The sequence below is a fragment of the Ursus arctos genome, unplaced genomic scaffold (assembly GCF_023065955.2).
Source record: "Ursus arctos isolate Adak ecotype North America unplaced genomic scaffold, UrsArc2.0 scaffold_16, whole genome shotgun sequence".
In the NCBI taxonomy this organism is placed as follows: Eukaryota; Metazoa; Chordata; class Mammalia; order Carnivora; family Ursidae; genus Ursus; species Ursus arctos.
Window position 1 is genome coordinate 942,553 of NW_026622830.1, and position 15,412 is coordinate 957,964.

At 55.1% G+C, this 15,412-nt stretch overlaps 1 protein-coding gene across 1 annotated transcript; it reads left to right on the forward strand.

The window, feature by feature from the left end:
- The first annotated feature begins 1,349 nt into the window (after positions 1 to 1,349).
- YTHDF1 (YTH N6-methyladenosine RNA binding protein F1) lies at positions 1,350 to 14,732 on the forward strand. Its single transcript, XM_026503889.3, has 5 exons — positions 1,350 to 1,597; positions 1,768 to 1,792; positions 2,878 to 2,957; positions 10,232 to 11,752; positions 13,454 to 14,732. Exons 1-5 carry the CDS (start codon positions 1,571 to 1,573, stop codon positions 13,478 to 13,480), a joined length of 1,680 nt encoding a protein of 559 aa, XP_026359674.1. The 5' UTR covers positions 1,350 to 1,570; the 3' UTR covers positions 13,481 to 14,732.
- The last annotated feature ends 680 nt before the right edge of the window (positions 14,733 to 15,412 follow it).

Sequence of the window (15,412 nt, forward strand, 5' to 3'; positions counted from 1 at the left end):
CCTGCTGGACCTGGATTCATCTGCGGGGCATCACATCTTCCTCTGGGCCTTGTGCCCAGCCTGCGTTTCCCATCCTTAGGTCAGGCAGGGCCCCAAGGAGACCCAGTGATGAGCAATGTGGAGCAGTGGACTCCCCCATGGCCCACCCACTTGCCAGTGCCATCTATACCTCGTCCTGCAGCCGTCAGAGGTGTTGTCTGGTACCCCTGATCCTGGCTGTCCAGCGCCGGTGCAGCCTCGGAGCCTGTCTTGGGATCCCACTATGATCCTAGCAGTCCCCGTCCACCCTGCTCAGGGCAGAACCTGCCTCCTGGCATCTCCCTTGGCCCTGCTTTGGGGAGCCATCCTCTGAGGCCCGCCTGCCTGGCTCCCACCCTGAGCCAGCATTCTAGGCCTCTCTCCTTCAGCAGGACAAGCACCCAGACCTGGGGCTTGTGAAGGTTACAGCAGTGTGCAGGAGAGAGAGCTGGAAAGGAAGAAGAGACCCATCTGGAAGCCAGGGTGGGAAGGGGCCACGGGGGCTCTGAAGCTGGGAGCCGGTCCAGGCTGGGGGCCCTAGAGAGGGGAGGGGTGGGGGTGAGTGAGGACTAGAACTGGACTCCTTTCAGGAAGTCGGAGCCCAGAGGGTCTGTCCATCCCTAAACAGAGACCAAAAGGCCCCTTGCCCCTCCTGGACGAGGGCACAGTGTGGGCCTCAGCTATCTTTTCCTCCCTGCGGTGAAGTCGGAGTCAAGACTCTACCATGCAAACCCGTGATAAACTGGGGAGCCCCCTAGAGACCCAAGAGAGCGCTGGAAAAGCAGGACCCTCAAGGAGGCCCGAGCACAGGGCTCCCCAGGAACAGCTGCCGCAGAAGGCGAGCGCACAGACAAAACTTAGGAAGCCCGGGGGTGCAGTCCCAACAGCCGCAGAGCTCCACTCAGGGGGCCCCTCTGAGGGACGTCCACGGGGCGTCCGTCCCGGCTGAGCTGCTGGGTAGTTTGGGGTCTTTAGGTGGGGGTCGTACTCGCCGGCTCAGCTTCTTCAGACCTCAGGGATACGCACAAGGCGCCAGGGGCTGAGGCTGCAGGCGCTAGGCCGGGCAAGTGCACCCCCGAAGAGGCCGGCCGCTAACCACCCGCCGCTTCCCGCTCTGCCCCCCGCGGCCGGGCTGGAGAGGGCACCCACGTGACTTCCCGGACTCGCCCCGCCCCCGCCGCGCGATACCAGGACCCGGGCGCGAGATCCGTCCCGCCGCGCGATGGCGCGCAGGCGCGGCGCGTGGCGGCCGGTCGGCGCTCCCGGCCTGCCCTGCGCGCGCTGACGTCGCGCAGCCTGGTCCCCGCCGTCGCCGCCGCCGCCATTGGAGTCGGTGCCTCGTCAGTGCGTCCCGTCCAGTCTTGTTGCCCTGCGCCGCGCCCCGCGAGCGGCCCGCGCGCCCAGTAGTCGCCGCCGCCGCCGCCCGGCCGGCGCCCGGGGAGGAGGCGGCGGGCCCGGGGCCGCGAGAGCGCGGGTAACAGGCCCGGCCTCGCGGGGAGGCCCGAGCCGGCGGGCGCCCCGGCCCCGCGCCGCGCCGGGCTGTTCATGAAGCATGTCGGCCACCAGCGTGGACCCCCAGGTAGCGGGGCCGGGAGGCCGGGGGTGCGGGGGGTCGGGGGCGCCCGTGAGCGCGGGGCCCGTTCTTGCCGGAGCGCGCCGCACGCCTGGGACGGGTGCTCGTGAATAACTTTGTGTTTCCCTCTCCCCCGGGTTCCGTCTGCGCGCACGTCCCGGCCTGCGGCGACACAGAGAACAAAAGGACAAGATAATAAAGGTAAGCCAGGTTGGCACGGGCTCTGCAGGTCCTGGAGTGGCGGAGGAGGGGCAGGAGCCCCCCGAGAGACAGCGAACCGTGCCGGGGAAGGAAAGGTCTAGGAAGGGCATCTGGAACCGGAAACTTTTCTCCCGTGTGCTTCCGGGAGAAAAAATTTTAGGTTGTAGTATTTGGGGAGGTTTGACAGTCTGAAAACGGGCTTTTCAAGAAGTAAATAAATGGGTGGTTAGAGTGATCCCCTGTCCCCGCTGCAGGAGGGCGGATTGGAATGGGGGGAGGGAAGGAGGCTGAGGGGCCTGCTGACTGTCTGCAGGCCCGCGGGGAGGCTCTGGGGGACCCCGATCAGCCCTTGGCCCTGCCAGCTAGCTCCAGACCCCAGCAGTTAACAGCCCTTGCTTTCTGAGTCTCTGGTCCTCTCTTGTGATGTTGGGGCTTCGGATAAACCCCCAAAACTCACTCTGGTGAGAACCCGTAAGTGACACTTAATGTTTACTCGGAAGACGGTTTTTAACCAGTGTGTGTTACTCGGGTGTAACCAAATATGGTTCATCATGTTTTAAGATTGGAAAAAGCCCAACACTTTATTTACCTTTCCTTTCCTTTTTTGGCTGAGCATTGTAGCAGTGGAAAGTACGTGGAGAGCTGGACAACAATGAGCTCAGACACGTCATACAGTTACAGCCTCTCCCAGCTGCGCTGGATGCTCCCTGGGTCTCTGGCCTGCACGCACAGTGGGGCCTTTGGAAGCACCAGCCTCTCTTTGGCCTACATAGTCTTCCCAGACCAGACCGTCTTTACCAGAACCCAGTTACAAGTTCCTTGCGTTATTTTGTCTGCACCTGTATCTTGTCAACTTCTACCAAATTATGATTAAATCTTTTTCAAAAACAATGAAAACTATTGGAAGTTCTGCATCATCATTGTAATTAGTTATGTAAATAATCCGCAGCATACTGATCATGTTCCTTTTTAAATAAAAGCAACTTTTAGGAATTGATGGACATAGACTTTACTACTTTTGATTTCTATGCTTAAAAGTAATTTTTTAAAATTCAAAGATAATGTTTTTCAACTTCTTGTTTTAGTACAAAATGGTTCTTTGCATCAGAAGGATACGGTCCATGACAATGACTTTGAGCCCTACCTTTCTGGACAGTCAAATCAGGTGAGTTTTTGTTTTGTTTTGTTTATAACCTATATTTCTTTTTTCATAACCTATATTTCTGTGTTAGTTTTGATTGAGTTTTGTACTGCGCCTGTAGTGTTACGTTTCTGACTTTATTACCCTAACAACCAAGAAGCACAACATGAAGTACTAGAAATAGGGAGCGTGCTGACGACTTGCTTGGACGAGTAGCCTTGAGTTAAACATGGGGCATGAGTGCGGTGGGGCTGGTGTGCTCTCTGGGAAACAATGTCCAACGGAGGCTGTATGCAAGTGGACGTCTGTTGGCCTCAGCGTTGATGGCTCAGTGATGCGCTGCTTTTGACAGAGTGGAGGTGTGCGTCGTTCTCTGAAACTTCCTGGTGAGTTATTTTAGCTCTGGGCAGTTGGAGTTGTGGTGTAGGAGAGCATCTAAGAACCAAGCTTTGGAGCCAGACTTTGGCCTTGGGTTTGAATCTTCACTCCACCTCTGACTCCGTGACACCTCCTTAAGTGGCTTGTCTTCTCTTGCCTCAGGTTCCTTTTCAATAGCACTGGTTGTGGTAACTGCTCGTAGAATCGTTGGCAGCATAACAGTAGGTGGGCCACGTGAAGCTCCAGCTGGTAGCCGTGTAGACCCGGGTAGGTCACAGCTGCCCATTTCTTAGATACTTGGCCCTACAGATGTTTTGGACTGAAACATGCCTTGGGGGGTGTTTGTTGCTGCAGGATGTTTAGCAGCCTTCCTGGCTTTCATCCACAAGGTGCCATTAGTAACTGACTGCCCTACACACACACCAGCATGACAACCAAAAATGTCTCGGCAGTGTCTTCTGGGGGCCAGCTTGCCCTGGTTAAAATCACTGGGCTAGTTGGAGTCTAGGTTTAAGCATGATGTCTACCACTTTTTACATGTACTTTGTCGGTTTGTTTTAGAATAAAACCAAACTTTGCCTCTTCTTGCAGCAGAATAAAGTGATTTTGCCTTTTTTTATCTTAGTCTGCCGTTATCTAAAGTGTCTTAGAACTTCTTAGAACTTTTTCCGTTCTTTGTCCTTCTTATTGCGTTGAGCGGGTCAGCAGCAAAGGCACCCGGGAGACCCTTTATAGAGCCCCCCTCCCCCAAGAATCTGCCCCTCCTTGGGCAGGACCAGGTGCTGCAGAGTAGAGCTGCCCTCGCCTCAGTGATGCATTGCCAGAGATAATAGCAAGAAGTTAAATGGACTTATTTTATTTTGGTATCTTATTTTTTCCTTACGTGGTTTGAATATCATAGCAGTAGTGTGTTCTAAGTTTTAATCAGAGAAAGGTGGTGGGGGGATTCTTTCAAATACACTTGAAATGTTTTTATAAGGCGGGAGCTTTCATGTTATTCCGGAGGACTTCGTTGGAAGTGGAGCAGATGATTTTCCGTCAGGAGGGTCATTCCAGCCATTTGACCCTGGGGAAGCTGGCTGCGAAGGCCACTGTAGGTGGACGCCTTACAACAGCTGCTGTTCGTCCTGGCTGTTAGGGTGTGTGTGGTTTTCAGCAAGATGGTTAATAATCACATTGCTTAATAGCAAATCCGTGTTCTTGACTGAGAATAGATTTTCCAGAAACACCCCACTGTTGGAGTGTAGGAAGCAGGTAACACAGGGGAGCTCTTAGTTCCTGATGCTTCTGGTCCTCTTGTTCTGGGGATGAAGGAACGGGAGTGGAGAGGCCTGGTGTGCCCAGGTGGTGGAGCTTGGTTCCCCACTGAAGGGGTGGGGGGCGGGGCGATGTGTCTCTTCCCACACATGGCAAGGGCCCCTTTTGTGCTTGCATTTGTTACTCCTTTCTTCACGGGTGGGTGTGTGGGTGTGGGCACCATGCCGTGTGGCCTGCTTGCGGGCGAGCCGCTGGAATTGGTGACACCCCCAGTTTTGGACTCTGCTGGTGAAGACCCCGGTTGAGGAAAGCTCCTGTGTGCCGGTCGTCCGGGTCTTGGATTGAGGGTGCGAGTGCTGCTGGCTGAGGGAGAGAAGTGGCTTGTGTGGCTGGGAGCGCACCCTTGCAGTCTCCGTGGTGTGCTGGTCTTCAGCGAGGTGTCGTCGACGTGCTGCGCGCGTGTGAAGGTTCGGCTTCACTAGTGACTCGTCGTCCTGTGTGCGGCCACCACAGTGAGCCGGCAGCCCCTGGTACTTTGTGGTTGGTTTAACCCAGAAGTTTGTGGTAGCAAGTTGGAAGCTCTTTCTGTTTTTGTGTTTGAAGTGTTAATACCTGGGATGATTACGAAAGTCTTTCATAGCGGACCTTTCAAGTTAATTTAATTTGGAATGCGCTGTAGCGGAAGTGTTGTCCTCCGGCTGGGTGAGTTTTCCTGCAGAATGGTCTCAGGACTTTGCTTCTGCTGTGCTTTTTTTCCTTGCTAGTTGCCCCCAGGACCGTCCTGATGATCCGCTTGTGTGACGTGGAATACGGAATCCGTGTTAGTCAGCTTTAGAGGTGGGGGGGAGAGAGCGCTGGGGAGCAGAGGGGTTCCGTGTGGGGATTGTGGGTGGGGGGCTCTGGGTGGGATTCTGGGCGAGGCGCCAGGCCGTGTGGGCACTACGGGAGTTAAGCAAGGGCACCTGGGACTATACTCAGAATGTACTCAGTTTGCGTGGTCATATGCGACAGGGACAGAAAGGAACAGGAGTAAGCTTTCCTAGTTTTTCCTCAATAATTCAGTTGTGCTCTCAGTGTAATAGGACATGTTCATTTTATAGGAACGTTGTGTAAACTCTCCTCTTCTGAGTCTTAGTGTTGGTTACTTGTAGTTTGTTTCACCTTGTCCTGAAGCATTCTTCTGGAAAGCCATGCCGGCCGCCACCCTTGTGTGGGGATGTCTGTTCTGCACTTGGAGCAGCACCACCTGAGTGCTTTAGGGTCAGGGTGTCCTGGGCTCTCCGCGTCTCTTCATGGACCTGGTACACCAGCTCTCAGAAGTCCCCTTGTGGTTAAGTTGAAATTTGTACCTCCTTACGCTTTGCAGGGAGCTTCTGTCTGGCCTGGAAAGGTGTTCGGTTTATAAAAAGACAAACTTGTTTTGAGAATTGCACTCAGCTGTCGCCCTGGGTTTCTGGTGGGTTTGGGGGGTTTCACCCAGCAGCACAAAGCCAGGCTACACCCACGCCCTGTCGATGGTCCTCTTCACGTGAAGAGCCCGCAAGCCCCGTTGCTGATGGCTCGCTCTGTGCCGGGCAGTCGTGGTGGGCTTGGGTGATGGGAGGGGCCGTCAATGAACGTGGTCCTGTTGGCTGTGGCTTACAGTGATGCCAGTCACTCAGTGGGGACAGGCCATCACGTAGTGCGGCTGGCAGGGCCCAGTGAGATCTTAGCGTACTTCTTGTTGTCTCCTTTCTCAGAACCACGTGTCTCAAGCTGGAGGCAGAGGCAGATGTCCTCTGTGTCAGGAACTGTGTCCCCTGCACACAGCCCCACCAGGCGGGGGCCTGCAGCAGCAGTCCTCTTATGCAGGGACACACACAGCCTGACCTGCATCCCCAGGGCTCCCGCCGCGTGTACCTGCTGGGTCTCAGAGCTGCATGCCTCGTCTCTGCGTTTCTTTGATCCTTTCCCTGTTTACATAATTTACTTAAGCTTCAGTTTTGGCCATTCAGAGTGAGTTTCTTTTCTTTCTTGTGTGGCTAAATTTTATCAAGTATGAAAAAGTTCGAATTTTAGAATAGATTATTTTGTTTTTTTATGGTTTTTTAATGAAAATGATGTAGGGATAGCAGTCACTGACTTTGAAATCTGTGAAATCATTTTGGACGTGGCCTCACGGAGGCACCTGAAGAGTCGAGCACCCGGCAGCGTCTCTCCTTTCTTCTGTCACCTAACCTCACCCCGAAGGCATGCCAGCCTCCCTTTTTCGAGGTCCTGTATTCTGTCGAAGGCTATGATGAGCAGTCTCATGTGTGAGAGCATCGGTCGGGGTGGTGGTTTTATCTGCGCTGTCCTTACGGAGATTGGTTGCGTTCCGACGTGCTGAGGGAGAGCCTGGCGTGTGTTTGCTGTGCTCAGAGTGCACGCCTGCATCCTCGGTAGCTGGACTGCTCCTTGGCAGCCCTGGGTGCATAGCGGGCTGAGTAGCCTGATTGTTTGGTGTCAGTGAGCCAGGCTGAGCAGCGCTGAGGTGGCAGCACGTCTGTCGGGAGCAGGCGTTCGGGCTGCATCTGGCCGTGTCCGGGGTGAGGCCCCATCAGTGGGGGTCTCGTTCCAGATCACCTTCACAAGCAAGTAGAATGTCAGTTTTGCTGGAAGTTGAGGCCGGAGCCGTCGTCCCCTACGTGCTGCGGACGGACTGGCGGACTGCCTGGGGCTGCTTCCCTCTCAGCATGGCTGGGAGGGGATGTATGTAGGTCCAGAGAGCAAGGGAGGGGGTGAACGCACCCAGGTCTTCTCACTGGGCGAATGATTGGCTTCACAGAGTTTTACAGACTGATTTGTTGCTTGGCTTTCAGAGCTTTGAAAGAAAGATGACCGATGTAGCAGGAAACGGCTGACAGTAACGTAGGGGTATAGGCGGGAAGTAGGCTTACACACAGCCTGCTGGACACCCCTCAAGCCCAGGTGAGGATGGGCAGTGTCAGGAGGAGGCAGGCAGCGCTGGCCTGGAGCCCACCTCCCGGGTGTTGGTGGTGGGCTGCTCGGGGAGTGCCAGGGCCTGTGCGGAGAAGGACCGCATGGGTGCTAGTGCAGGGTGCACCATGGTGCATGGTGGGACAGCCGCTGGTGGGCCTGCAGCCACTCGTCAGGACACTCTTGATGCAGGACCGCTCCTTCATCTGGGAACTGTAAGTGAGGAGTCTTCATTCCCTTTGCTTTAAGAACGTAGTACACAAGAAAGATCTGTAGTCCTAGTCGTTCCATGACTTTTCAGTAAGCTGCAGCACCATGGACACTCGCTGCATCGTGACCTGCCTGTGTTGACAGAGCCCAGGAGGAGAGGGTTAAGTCCGCTCAGGGCCGCCACCAGGGCTGACCCTTCTCTCCCAGACACCCCCCTGCCTACGTCTTCCCCCTGGACAGTCCTGTTTGGAAGCCGCTGAGAACCACCCCTCTGCACAGCGGGGTCAGTGGGATTGGAATGCTAGGGTTGTCCACTCACCGGTAGGACTTTAAGTGGTTACGGTAACATATGTCGTCTCGGGTCTCAAATTATGTCCTGTTACAGTTAAGGCTTAAGTGTGAGTTACAAGTGAGGTGCCCGTGGGAGTCCTGTGCAGAGAGCACCTGGGGTCTTGTTGAACCATCTTTGGCTGCTGAGGTCCGGCGCCTGAGGCTTCTGCCCTTGGGGCTGCCCCTTGTTACACAGAGCATGTCCTCTGCCCAGACCTGGTGATTCGCTGTCCCTCTTGACCGGCCCCCTCGAGAGGCTTGAGGGCCCAGGTTGGGTGCGGGCAAACTGAGGGAGACGTTATAGGAAAGGGGCTTTGAAATCCTTTCAGAGGAGGGTAGCACCAGCTCTCTGAGGCTTGTAGGACATTGATGGTGGCCATTCGTTGTCTTTTTTTTTTTTAAACTTCCCAAGCATCTCAAGGATTTTTTTTTTTTTTAAGATTTTATTTATTTGACAGAGAAAGCCAGCGAGAGAGGGAACACAAGCAGGGGGAGTGGGAGAGGAAGAAGCAGGCTCCTAGCGGAGGAGCCTGATGTGGGGCTCAATCCCAGAACGCCAGGATCACACCCTGCGCCGAAGGCAGACGCCCAATGACTGCTCCACCCAAGCGCCCCAACATCTCAAGGATTTTTGTTACAGGGAAATAGTTGCTGCATTTTAAAAACTGATTTTGGAATAGTCTGCCGTCAAGGGGAGCAGCCAGCAGGAAGGAACTGTGATGCCTGAAGCACCAAGAATCCCAGATGGGACAGGGAGGCAGGAGGTGGCCGTGGAGACTGGCAGCCAGGGGCCCGGTCACCACAGGCACGTGTTGCACTGGGACTGCTGGGGGACCAGCCTGTTCTCCCTAGGGTCCTCTGGGGGGTCTGCAGAGTTACTCCACATCCCACCGCAGGGAAGCAGAGGTGCTTGCTTGTCTGGTCCTCCAGCCCTCTCTGGCTGCTCAGCCCAGCTCCCACCTTGGCGGGTCTCTGGGACTGGAGGTGGCAGCGGACACCCAGTGCCAGCCAGGGCAGCAGGTCTTCTCACCTGAAGATAGGTGTGGGGTTGAAGGAGGAGGTCTCTAGCCAGTGCTCTCCATGTAGAACTTTCTGGTCATTTGGGTGGAAGGTAGGGGAGAGGATGGGGACCAGTCAGAAGATGGTGTCAGACTGGAAAGCTTTCTGCTGCCCCCCACTCTCATTTTCCTTTACAGCCTTTCCACTCTTAGATCAGCTGTCCTGGGCGGGAAACCTCCACCCTGCCGCACACCCCTCAGCGCCCCCCAGCACTCATGCCCCCCAGGAAACCATTTAAGTCACCCACAGTGGTATGGCCTGAGGGGCCCAGTTCTGGCCAGGGCCCCAATGAGTCTCCCCTCAAGGGGACGCCTTGTCAGAACTGCGGAGCCCAGGTATAAATCTGCACCCTGGGCCGGCTGCCACACAGGTGTTTCCTCAGTCAGGGACCCCAGGTTTGGTTGGAGCCCGATGCGAGGGCCTCTCCGGTTCAGAGAGCAGGCAGGACATGGAGTTTTGGTGAAGGAGCCAGCCGGGGCCTCCGTGCTGCCGGAGCCACTGTGAGAGCCCAAGGCAACGCCCAGGACAGGGTGGGGATGTGAGAGGGCGAGACCCCTTTGGATCCAAAAGAGGGGCTGGGCTATCAGGAGAGGCGTGTGGGAAAGGGTGTTGCAGGTGGGGTGGGACACCCAGGCATGTTGAGCAGTCTGAGAGCTTGAGACCAGGTTGTGGGGTGAATCTCCCTGAGTGGCCCAGCTTGTCCTGAGGCTTGAAACCTCTCATTGCCTTTCTGAAGCTTCCCACCTTCCGCTGTGCTGCCCGTGCTGTCAGGATGTGGGTCAGCATCGTGGCCAGTCCGACGGGTTTATTCCTCACTCCAGGTTCCTTTAGGGTTAAACAGTCTGCTCCTCGAGGCAGGAGAGGGGCTGCTGAGTAGCGTGCAGACAGCCAGTGTTAGAGTGGCTGAGCCCAGTCACGTCACCCGGATCCAGGATGTTGCAGGTGGCCACCGGGCTTCTGTCAGTCCTGGCTTTGTTCTCAGTCGGTGCTCTTAGCCTTCCCGTTGGTAGTGATGGTGCCCTGCAGTCAGCCTGTACCTATGCAGGAAGTCCCCTCCGGGTTGTGTCTTGAAAGCGGTCTAACTCGTCCCGTGCTTGTTTCCCCAGAGTAACAGTTACCCCTCCATGGCGGATCCTTACCTGTCCAGCTATTACCCACCGTCCATCGGATTTCCTTACTCCCTCAATGAGGCACCCTGGTCTACTGGAGGGGACCCTCCGATCCCGTACCTCACCACCTATGGACAGCTCAGTAACGGAGACCATCATTTTATGCACGATGCTGTTTTTGGGCAGCCTGGGGGCCTGGGGAACAACATCTATCAGCACAGGTTTAATTTTTTCCCCGAAAACCCTGCCTTCTCAGCCTGGGGGACAAGTGGGTCTCAGGGGCAGCAGGCTCAGAGCTCCGCATATGGGAGCAGCTACACTTACCCGCCAAGCTCTCTGGGTGGCACGATTGTGGACGGGCAGACGGGCTTTCACAGCGACACCCTGAACAAGGCCCCTGGAATGAACAGCCTGGAGCAGGGCATGGTGGGCCTGAAGATCGGGGACGTCACCACCTCTGCCGTCAAGACTGTGGGGTCGGTCGTTAGCAGTGTGGCGATGACTGGTGTCCTTTCTGGCAACGGTGGGACAAACGTAAATCTGCCGGTTTCAAAGCCGACCTCGTGGGCTGCCATTGCCAGCAAGCCGGCAAAACCACAGCCGAAAATGAAAGCAAAAAGCGGACCTGTAATCGGGGCCACCCTGCCCCCTCCACCGATAAAGCATAACATGGACATTGGCACTTGGGACAACAAGGGGCCCGTGCCCAAGGCGCCGGCTCCGCAGCAGGCACCGGCCCCCCAGGCTGCCCCACAGCCCCAGCCGGTTGTGCAGCCTCTTCCCGCTCAGCCTCCCCCTCTGGCCCAACCACAGTATCCGAACCCTCAGCAGCCACCCCAAACCCGCTGGGTCGCCCCTCGCAACAGAAATGCAGCATTTGGGCAGAGCGGAGGGACAGGCGGTGATGTTAACTCTCCTGGGAATACCCAGCCTAATTCTGCCCCCACCACGGAGTCCCACCCCGTGCTTGAAAAACTGAAAGCTGCCCACAGCTATAACCCTAAAGAGTTTGATTGGAATCTTAAAAGCGGACGCGTGTTCATCATAAAAAGCTACTCTGAGGATGACATCCACCGCTCCATCAAGTACTCCATCTGGTGCAGCACGGAGCACGGCAACAAGCGTCTGGACGGGGCGTTCCGCGCCGCCGGCAGCAAGGGGCCTGTGTACCTGCTCTTCAGCGTCAACGGGAGTGGGCACTTCTGCGGGGTGGCGGAGATGACGTCACCCGTGGACTACGGCACGAGCGCCGGGGTCTGGTCTCAGGACAAGTGGAAGGGCAAGTTTGACGTGAAGTGGATTTTTGTCAAGGACGTGCCCAATAACCAGCTCCGGCACATCAGACTGGAGAATAATGACAACAAGCCGGTCACCAACTCCCGCGACACCCAGGAGGTGCCCTTGGAGAAAGCAAAGCAAGTGCTGAAAATTATCGCTTCCTACAAGCACACCACCTCGATCTTTGACGACTTCTCTCACTATGAGAAACGCCAGGAGGAGGAGGAGGTGGTGCGCAAGGTGAGTCTGGCTTCCTCGGACACGGGCTCTTGAGGGCCAGGGCCGAGGCTGAAAGCTGTGCTCACTGGGTGGGGCCTGGTGACTGCCGGTCCCCAGTGGCCTGGGGCAGGGGCAGCGCGGTCGTGGGAGGGTATGGGCATCATCACCTGGGCTTCCCAAGTGTGGTCACCAGCGGGACGTGTAAGTGGATGTCACTGTGTAACTTTTCCATTTTTAGAGAACATAGTGATTGGGACCATAGTGTACAGCTTCTGTCCAGAACACTTAGGAATGACATTCTGCGGCACTGGGGTGGGCCAGCGGGGCTGCTGGGGCTGCAGATCCTGCCCTCAGCAGATGGAAAGCCTGGTTGCTGCTTTTTCCCTCGAAAACCCAATGTCTTAATCTTGAACTCTTCATCCAGGTGGTAAAGAGAAGCTGGGGGTGGGGTAGGTCTGGAATGCAGACATTTGATAACAGGGAGCGAGCGTCTGGAACCCAGAGTGCAAGCCTCACGGTGGGCGGTGAGGTCAGCTCCGTTTCCTGCCCCACGACTGAGAAAGTCCCAGGCCTGAGCTGGCATAGCCTGCTGGAGTGACTCTGTGTGCTGAGGAACGGGGCTCAGATGCCCGTGAATTGGCCCAGAAACGGGAAAAATAAGGACAGCGTAACACTTTGTAAAGCTGGTTTGTCTGAGAGAGTCCATCCCAAGATTTGTTCTGCTTTTCTGATACTAAAACTTGCTTTTTTTAATTGAACGTCCTTTGACAGGAGACGGGTTTGCGCCCCATTTTAGCTGAAAGGCACATGATGGGCATGTAGGTAACAGTGCTGTTCGCCGTTTTAGAAGCCACACCTGCTGTTACAACTCAGTTTATGAGACGTGAAAATGAGCTGGTCCCTCCTCCGTTGGTGTGGGAAAGAGGGGGACTTGTCGTTATTTCCAGTTAGTGGAATCCTGTGTTTTTAACTCTTTTAGAGTAAAAAATAAAATACTGAGTTGCGGACTTTACAGGGCTAGAGCAGAGGTCATTGGTGGTGCAGCTGGAGAGCTGGGTTCTGGGCTGGCAGCGGCTGTCCGTGGACGTGGTTTAGCTTAGCTCCTGTGGCACTTGGGTCTTTTCCGGAAGCTCACTAGGTTCTGGAAGTTGTGTGAGGTTACGGGTAAATTTCTGCCCGTGTCCCGGTTGGTGTTTTGAGATTCTAGGGTCCTAAACTTGCATTAGCGAGTGGGGTTTGGGAAGAGCAGTCTTGGTCCGTCGGGTACCTGACTACAGGCAGACTGAGGCCAGTCACGGCTTTGAGGCTTTGGCCTCCAGTGAGCTCGAGAGAGATTTGACATTCCGCCAGAACACCATCAGTGCGCTGCTTCTTAGACCCAGTCTCCACGTCTCAGGCTGAGCTTAGTTGCAGCGTTTTAAGGACCGACATGGCTTCTGACCCTGTTGATGAGAAGCCAGACAGGCAGGCGTGGGGAGAGGTGGTTCTGTGTGTGCTGGAAACAAACCTGGCCATGGGGGCCTCACCTCGAGCAGGGGATGCTGTGGGTGGGTGGCCGGCCCTCGGAGGCCTGTCCCCGTGCTGCTGTGGCCTGTGCCAGTGCCGGCGGGGTGCACCGGTGCAGGGCGGGGCCGCAGCCCACTGGGCAGCCTGGGACCTCACTTCCAAGGGACTGTGTGTGGCACGTTCACTCAGTTTGCTAAACCCTCTTTCTTTTTACAGGAACGGCAGAACCGAAACAAACAATGAGGATAAACCAGTTTCTTCTGTGTTCTGACATTTGACTGAAAACGTTTAAGAGAACGTGTGCTTGGTGCTGTTGTCTTGTGCAGGGCCCGGCTCGTTGCATCTTTACGCTCTTTGTCTTTTATTCTTGCCCAGATGGATCTGTGTTCATTTGTATTTTTCTATGTATCATAGTATTACAGAGGTCGCTAATAAAGGAGTGTCTTTTGTCCGCTTATCAGTCAGACCTAATGTGAAACACAAGCACCCTTCACGACAGAACAGAAAACCTCATACGTCCCAAAGGTTCTGTTGTTTGGCAGAAATTATGTCCTTATTTTGAGTCACTGTCATTTAACATCTTTAGGGGGGACGTCTTTCTCACCCTTTATTGCTTTCTAGCAAACACGAGAAACCGTGGCTTGTTTTGTCATTTACTGTATTCTGTTAAAATACTTTTCAAAATGCTGAAATTGACAGGTTAATGATCACCTCGTTCGGCCAGTTTGCCATTTTATTACCCATTATCTGTCTAAGATGCTAGTCTGTCCGTTTGATTTTTCTACTAGACAGAAAGATAGGTTTGAGTTTTTCAGATCCGGTGAGCATGCCGTGTTGGCGCGGAGCGTCAGGCCCCGCAGCAGCCGCCGCGTCCCTCGCGGCTCCTCCACCCGGTGGGGCGGACGTGGGGCGGCTGGCGGAGGGTTGGGCTCCGCGGTCGGCCTTGCCCAGCTGCGAGCGGATCGTCCTAACCCCCGCTCTTCACGTGCGAGTCGCGGTGCCGTTCTGAGTCCAGTCGTCTGCCCACGATGCTGAGCTTCACACGCAGACCTCCTAGCACAGCCAGTGCCGCGACTCCCTTCCGTGTGCGGCGGATTTCGTTCTCCTGTCCAATGGGTTTTTTAAAAAAAAGCAAACAAAAAACCTTTGAGAAACTGAATTTGCTGTCCTGTGTTGTGGAATGAGGGACCTTGAAGGACTTGCTGCCGCCTGGAGTCTGACCCTAAGCATGAAAATGGTGCTCACGCCTGTCGCTCCGGCCCATGGTCTGCACGCGCCCATTGTAGGGGATCTGACTGTTTAGAGAGCAAATACCTTCTGAAAACTATTTACTCCAAAAGACCCTCTGAGTTAAAGTTTAAGCTGTATTATTTAGACTTGTATTGAGAACGTGTCACTCTCTGAACCGTTACAGCCCGTACGGAGTCACGGACAACATCGGATAACTTTTCCTCTGGAGAATACAAGCCTTAATAAACAATACCTATTTAGCAAATCTGCTGTCCTGTCATTCTTCACCCCCATTTGATGGGTCGATGTTGTTCTTAGCTGCGTCTGGTTCTCTTGTCTGCGGCAGGGAGCCAGTAATCCCCTGAAACCGCACAGTACCCTAACTTCGCTCTCCCTGCACTGTGCTTGGTGGAAAAGAGTAGAGAAACTTCTTTTTTAAATTTTCTCCAGCCCATTGTGGGGTTGGACTCAGGACCCTGAGATGAAGAGTGTGTGCTCTACTGACTGAGCCAGCTGGGGACCTTCTTAAAAATCCAGTTATCAGAGTTTGTAGTTCCCCCAAAATACTGCGAGCCTTTTCAGACCTAAGCAAAGTTGCAGGAGTTCTGTGAGCGTTGTGCGTCCACCGCCCGGATGCCAGCATCAGCCTCCTTCCTCCGCTCGTCAGCTGCAGACACCAGCAGGCTCTCTTAAGTCAGCATGCACATCAGGAAGTTGAATGCTTGGGGCGCCTGGGTGGCTCAGCTGGTGAAGCGTCTGCCTTCGGCTCAGGTCATGATCTCAGGGTCCAGAGATCAAGCCCCGCATCGGGCTCCTTGCTTAGCGGGGAGTCTGCTTCTCCTTCTGCTCCTCCCCACTTGTGCTCTCTCTCACTATCTCTGTCTCTCAAGTAAAATCGTTTAATGCGTTTTCAGTTTGTCTTACTGTTGCAGTAAGATTTACAGA

What these genes read in the sequence shown, in the direction of transcription:
- YTHDF1 (XM_026503889.3), top strand. Translation starts at nt 1,571, where the DNA reads ATGTCGGCCACCAGCGTGGACCCCCAG. An exon ending in CCACCAGCGTGGACCCCCAG is followed by an intron (nt 1,598 to 1,767) that starts GTAGCGGGGCCG and finishes GCGGCGACACAG; the next exon opens with AGAACAAAAGGACAAGATAA. An exon ending in AAAAGGACAAGATAATAAAG is followed by an intron (nt 1,793 to 2,877) that starts GTAAGCCAGGTT and finishes TTCTTGTTTTAG; the next exon opens with TACAAAATGGTTCTTTGCAT.